At 67.9% G+C, this 6,472-nt stretch overlaps 1 protein-coding gene across 6 annotated transcripts in view; it reads right to left on the bottom strand.

Annotated features, from left to right (window-relative positions):
* Nucleotides 1-1,375: 1,375 nt before the first annotated feature.
* The window catches only part of MIEF2 (mitochondrial elongation factor 2), a 5,547-nt gene continuing 450 nt past the window's right edge, over nt 1,376-6,472 (bottom strand). Inside the window, exons 1-5 of one of the 6 annotated variants that reach the window (XM_067021134.1) lie at nt 5,709-6,132; nt 3,961-4,114; nt 3,619-3,799; nt 2,120-3,176; nt 1,376-1,894 (exon numbers count right to left, since the gene is read on the bottom strand). In XM_067021134.1, the coding sequence (XP_066877235.1) occupies nt 2,122-3,176; nt 3,619-3,799; nt 3,961-4,107 (1,383 nt within the window). In that variant the 5' untranslated portion in view covers nt 4,108-4,114; nt 5,709-6,132 and the 3' untranslated portion in view covers nt 1,376-1,894; nt 2,120-2,121. Of the gene's footprint in view, nt 3,177-3,618; nt 3,800-3,960; nt 4,119-5,708; nt 6,454-6,472 lie in introns of those variants that run through there. The other 5 variants (XM_067021132.1, XM_067021133.1, XM_067021135.1 and 2 more) reach the window with 5 other exon arrangements.

The raw sequence follows: 6,472 nt of genomic DNA, 5'->3' as shown, positions 1-6,472 counted from the left end.
TCTGGCAGTGGAATCGCCGCCGTGCTCCTGGCTCCGGGTCGCTTGGTGAAGCCGGGGACGAGGACTGCCCGGCTCAGCCGAAGGGTCTGCAACTCCGAGTCAGAGCCGCCCTCGTTAAAGGGGTGAGAGCGGAGCTGGGCGGCGGCCACCGTGGAGGCTCGAGCACGACAGCGCGCCAGATGCTGGCCTTGCACAGGGGCCGTCGCCCCGAGCACCTCGTTTCTCCTCTTTAGTTACTTCTGGCTTTCTCTTACTGAAATCACGGTATGAGGGAAAACCGAGACCTACCCGAAGCAGGAGGCCGCCAGAGGGCCCGCGAGCGGGGTCGGGTCGTCTTGAGAGGGGCCTTGACCCCGCTCGCGTCCCGAATGCCCCGAAGCCACGCCTGGCCAGCCCTTCACCCATCGGCGCCCAAGTCCAACCTTGGTCGGACACGGGCCTGCAGCGGAGTCCTGGCATGCTCGGGCTCCGTGATGCTGGACCTTGTGTCCGGGACCTCTGGGTCGGGGGTGCCTCGCTTTGTGCTGCGTTAACGCTCGCGCTGCTGCCTGTGGAGCAGGTATTCTGGAGCCCGTTTTATAGGAGAGGGGGCCGAGGCCGTCCCTGCCTGCAGCCTGCTGACCCTCCGCTGCGATCACAGCTGCTCGCCGCCGAGAGCACTCAGGCCCGGAAGCCCCTGAATCAGGTGACCTAACGGCCCTCGGGGAAGCCAGTCTCCTGCCCCCCGACCCTCTGCGGAGACCGAGCCTGTGTGAACACCCATGAGGCAGAGGCCCCCCGTGGCCCTGCACCCAGAGGTACACGCTAGCACCTCCTCTGGCCCCTGTGCTGGCCCTCGACCAAGGGAGGCCTCCGAGCCTGTCCCCACTTCTTGTCCCTAGTCCCAGGTGGAAGGGGGGACACACACAGGATGGGAGGGAGAAGCAGCACAGGCCTGGCACAGCTGCGGTGGCCCCACCAGCGCACGTGGCCCCAAGCCCTCTCCAGCCTCGTCTGCCGTGTGGTGACGGGAAGTTAGCCACGGCCACGGCTCCTATGGGGACACCGAGACGCACTTCCCAGCCTGTACGACGCGGGGTCCTGCCCTCCACTCCTGGGGCCATGTTTCTCTGCACGCTGACAGTGCTGGCCGAAGGGCTGTGGCAGCCCTGCCCGTCCCGGAAAGCACAGTGGGCTCCAGGGGGCAGGCTTTGGGGAAGAAACAAAATCCTAGCCAGCTGCTTCCATTACTAAAGTAAGACATCGCTCCGGGAATCTCGTAACGTCCTCCCTCCGCGTAACCGACTTTTCTAATTCAATCCGCTGCCTCCAAGCAGATCCCAAGCTCCTCTGGTCAACTTTACAAAACCTCAAGTGGCTGCGTGAAGAGCCCAACGTGAGTCCCGTGGATGTCTGAATTTTTCCTTTTTATTCTAGTTCACAGTTTTTGAGGCATAGCTTTGCTTCAGCAGAAAGGATACCAGAGAGAGCAGAGACACCTGGGAGGGGAGGCAGACAACCCCACCCTCACCCCCCGCAGCCAGCTTCAGGGAGAGTGCAGGGTCAGCTAGTGCAGCTGGTGCCAGCACCGCGGGGTCTGGGCCCAGCAGCAGCCCGGAGACACCCTCAGCTCTGGGCCAGGTGGGCAGCACACAGAACCTCAGCTCCCCCAGTGAGGAAGAGGCTCTCCCAGGGCTGCCGCTGCCGGAAGCGAAAGTGCCTTCAGCAGGAGGGGAAGGGCCTTCCCCCAGGTGAGCCCCCGCTGGCCCACGTTAGAGAGCAAACCAGACACGCAGCGTGGAAAACGCCAGCCTGTCAGTCAGCCAAAAGCAGCGTCCTGAGGGTTCCAGGTGACTTCGGCTCCTGGGGGACCAAACGCCGTGTCCACAGCCCAGCACCAGCAGCCTGGAGGTGCCTGCACCCGAGGGAAGCGTGACTCACCGTGGGGACAGAAAGAGGCAACCTCACCCCTGCCCGGGACTCACTGTGGCTACTGCGGGCCGAGGCCCTGGCATCGGCCCTGAGGCCGAGGCGCGAGTGGGAGTGCGGGCCGCCCAGGCTGGCGCTGACCCGTTGTGGGTAAAAGCAAGGGCAAGGTGTTCGCGACGCCCTGGAAGGACGCATCCGCCTGGGCCCACGCCTCTAGAGCAGCCCCTCGGGGGCCCGCAGGCCCCAGTACAGCGCATGGCCCATGTCGTCGATGTCCTCCTCCCGCAGGCCGTCCAGGAGATTCACGCCACGGCTGAAGTGGCAGGGCAGGCTGGCCCGCTCCAGGCTGCCGATGAGCAACTCCAGGGCCTGCAGGAAGTGCTCCCCCAGGGCCTCCTCACCCCAGTCCGCTTCCCGCTCGCCCAGGTGCAGAACCACCTGGGCCAGGGGGCTGCGGCCCAGCCGCCCCAGCGCCGGGTGGCCACGGCAGACGCCGCAGAGCAACCGCAGCAGCCGCCGGCGGGTCCCAGCGTCGTGCTCGTCCAGGGCCCGCAGCCGGGCGGCCTCTGCCGGGTACCAGTCCTGCAGCCAGAGGTTGCCGGCCAGCCCCTCCAGGGGCCAGGCCAGCAGGAGGTCTCCGGCCTGGGCGCCAGCAGTGGCCAGGAGCACAGCCACACGGAGGTCCAGACGCTCGTGCTGCACCTCGAGCAGCAGTTCCTCCGAGGCCACGCACGGCCGGATCAGGCACCCGAGGAGGCTGCCGATGGCTGGCCAGTTGACGGAGGCGGTCAGGGCCTTGCGCAGCAGCTCCAGCAGGACCCGGGAGGAGAGGTAGCCGCCCACCAGGAAGCGGTCCCAGGGGCTGCTCCCGCGGGGGTGGAACTCCAGCTGAGTCCTGCGCACGGCCCAGCAGCGAGGGTCCCGGGCTACAGTGTCCACACCGGGCACCAGGCTCCACAGGCCAGGCTCCAGCGCCAGGGGCACCAGGAGACGCACGGGGTCGGCGGCCCCCGCCTGCGGCCCATCGTAGAGCGGCCCGCCAGGCACGAGCGCCCCAAAGGGCAGCTCTGGGAACCTGTTCCGCAGGTAGGCCTGCAGCTCCAGGGCAATGTCGCCGGCCAGCTCCTTGGCCAGGGCCACGTGGGCCACCGGCATGGTCACGTGGTCCCGCTCGAACGCCAGCAGCTTCTCCTGGAACGTCAGGCGTGCCGACGGCGCTGGGGAGCAGGGCTGAGGCGACGTCGGGGGGTCTGCGTCTGCGGGCCCCTCTGTAGCGTGAGAGGGCGGCGGGCGGGGGGGGTCTGTCAGAGGGACTGTAATGTGACCACCTGAAAACGCACCAAGCTCAGGTCCTCACGCACGGCGAGCGACTGATGACAGATTCCCATGGTCCAACGCCCTGAGGCTGAGACAGCTTCACGCAGGGTGGGACACTGGCCCCCATCTGAGGGCCCTGCCGTCCTAGTGCTGCCACCTTGCTCCAGGGCCACCCCCCACGGTCCACGTGCTCTGGTGGCCGGAGCCTCAGCACCACCCAGGAGGGGGAAGGACAGACAAATGCGTCATTAAACACTCAGGGAGCCTACGGCCCTTGGGGAAGAGGGACCCGAATGGCTCACACGTCAGTCAGGGGCAGGGCCTGGCTGCATCTCCTGAACGTGACCACCAAAGGGGGCACACCCGGGTCAGAGAGAAAGGGGTGCCACTCACCTGGGGCTGGCGGGGAGGGGGCCGGGGGCGGCACGGGCTGGCTGAGGGCCGCGGGCCGGGGCCGGGGCTGGAGGCGCGGTGTGGCCTTGAGCAGGCTCAGTTCCTGCCAGCTGTCCTCCAGGCACGTGGAGTCCTGCTTGGCGTCGTCCTCATCCCGAGGGCTGGTGGCCCTGTCAATGAGCTGCAGGCAGTGACAGGTGCGACAGCTGGAGCCCAGGTAGGAACGGCAGAGCCGAAGGCAAAGCCAGGCTGGTGGGGTAGAGGCAGGTGCGGCCTCGGGCAGTCCCACCGTCGCCACCCCGCTCTGGGAGCCCCGGGGTCACCGGGCCAGCCCGGCCTTACCCGCTTCACAGCCAGGGTGGCAATGCCCAGCACGGCAGCTCCGCCCACCCCCAGCACCAGGCGGGCGTTGGCCAGAAGGAAGTCCACAGCACCGCCCAGCACCTCGCCGTCACGCCGCTTGCCCCGATTCTGGGAGAACTCGGCCATGGTCAGTCTGCCTGTGAGGGAGCCAAGGGGCGGGGACTGCTCAGCGAGGGGGCCGGCCTGGCAGCAGGGCAGGTGCTCTGGCTGCCATCACGCCGGGATCACTGAGGCGAGCCCACGAGGGGGCTTCCTGAGAATTTCTGAGGAGAAAGGGACCACTTGCAGAGTTTCTTGGGAGGAGATTGGCAGCTGCAAACACCACCCCCCCCCGGACGGGGGCTCACGGCGAAAGGCGCCAAGGCCCACGGCAGGTCAGAGGACGGGAACGATCTCCCCCATCCCACCCTCCAGGTCCCCCGACGTCGCCAAAGACCGTGAGGTGGATCTTATGGACACCACCCCCATTCTACAAGGAAATGGGCTGCTGGCCCACACAGTGAGTGCTGGGGACTCAGACCCACAGCTGCAAAACCTCTGGACTCTTGCCCACCCCTATGGCCAGGTCCTAGGAGCGGCCTCATCTTGGTTCCTAACCAGGGCTGGCACTGCAGGAGGAAACCAAGGCCCAGAGAAGGCCACGGCTTGAGGTCCCAGGCAGCCTGCCCCGGACAGCCACTCAAGCCTTTGGGGGGACCTCAGTGAAGCTCAGGGGGCCAGTTGCCCCCCACATCTCAGCAAGGCAGGCCCCAGAGACAAGGCTACCAGGTCAGAGAACAGGACAAGTGAGATAGCCCAGGCTACCCTGGGGACAGGAGCTTCCTGTCAACAGGTACATGCCAGACGACGTTGAAGGCCCCGCTGCAGCAAGGTAACTCTAAAAACCACCAACAGGGCTAGCCCGGTGCCCTGGCCAGGGGCCTCTCGCCTCTCGGGCTTGGATCAATGGTGGGTGGGAAGCCGACCTCAGCTGCTGGGAACCCAGGCAACAGAAGGTAAGCTGAGCGCCGGAACGCCCCAGATGAGGTTGCTCTTCTGTAAGATGGAGCAGGTGCGGTGAGGAAAGGTCCAACGTGGGGAGCCCCACTGTGGGGCTGGGAAGGCGGGTATCTCTGCCAGGCCAGTGCGCTAAGCCCCAGCTCCACATTCTTACAGGGGACCTGCCCTCAGGTCCCGAGCACTGAGGAGGTGTGACCAGGGGACCAGTCAGATGGCCAGGAAGGACTGTCTCGCTGAGGACGCCCGAACAGATGACCCTGAGCTCAGAACCAACTCAACCCCAAGGACTTCTGCCGCCCTGTTCGCGGCGGGTGCCCGGGCTCGGTTGCCAGGTGGGGCCGGCAGCCCCGCCCCGCTCCCAAGCTAAAAATAGGCAAGAAGGCCGCGGGGTGGGGGTGACCCAGCGTGGCCCCGCGGCGGCTTCCTCGTCGGGGATCAGTACTGCCATCCACCTCCAAGCTGTGAAGCGCTCAAAGACCCTGCCTGCCTGAGCTGGGTTGCGCAGACCCCAACCAGGAAGGGGAGAGGGCGAGGCCGGGCATCCCCTCCCTCCCCTGCTCCAAGCCCCGGCCGCGAGGGTCACCGAGGCCCTGAGAACGCCGGGATGGACCCGGGACGGACCCAGGACGCGACCCGACCTCTGCCCGGCCCCGGCTCTTCCCCGGTGCCCCCTTTCCTGGCAGGGACGGCGCGGCTGGCGGAGGCCACTCTCCGTGCCCCGGCCGTACCTGCGTCGCTCCTTCGGCGCCCCGGCCGGGGGACGCAGGGGGCCGCTCGGGCAGCGCCACGGGGTCGCCTGGGAATGGAACGTGGAGGACCCAGGAGTCGAACGCCGAGGGCAGCGTCGGCCGAGGGCCCGGCGCTCGCAGACGGGCAGGCCTCGGCTCCAATCGGAGCGCTCGAGGCCAGCTCCCACGTGCCACCCTGAGGCCTCCTCAGCCAATGGCGGCCGCACGCTCCTTAGGGTGGGGCTCCCCGGCGCGCTCCGTCTTAAAGAAGCAGGGCAGCGCTCCCTGCCACGGCCAGTGGAGACGCGAGTTTCTTCCGGGACCGGCGCGCACTCACTGGGGCCCTTGGTCAGTGTGGTCTGCAGCTGCTTCTCCGGCCGTGTCACCTACTAGGGCCGCTGTGTGCCGGCCCGGGGACGCCTCCCTCGGGGGGCGAGCGGGCACGTAACCGCGCAGCCGGGGGTCGCCTCCGAGCGGGGACGCCGAGGAGCGCGGGCGCTAACCCCAAGCGAGCTTCTCCCGGAAGGAGGCCCGAGGCTCGGAACGAGAAGCCGGGCGTCCTGTTGCCGCTTCCCCCGGGCGCCCGAGCCTGGGCCGGAACCACCGGGGTCCTGGGCGCCGGCCAGCTAAGGGGACAAAGCTGCGGGCCGAGAAGGCCCTGCGGGGCACAGGCGCGCCGTGGTCTTAGGGGCCCCGCGCCCCCCCCCGGGCAGGCCCCGGGCGCGTCCGGAACTGCGGGCCGGGCAGTCGCGGGCTGAGGGGTG

Source organism: Kogia breviceps, chromosome 19 (assembly GCF_026419965.1).
Source record: "Kogia breviceps isolate mKogBre1 chromosome 19, mKogBre1 haplotype 1, whole genome shotgun sequence".
NCBI lineage: Eukaryota > Metazoa > Chordata > Mammalia > Artiodactyla > Physeteridae > Kogia > Kogia breviceps.
The sequence above is the reverse complement of the archived record's forward strand: the minus strand, read 5'-3'. Positions and strand labels throughout refer to the sequence as shown.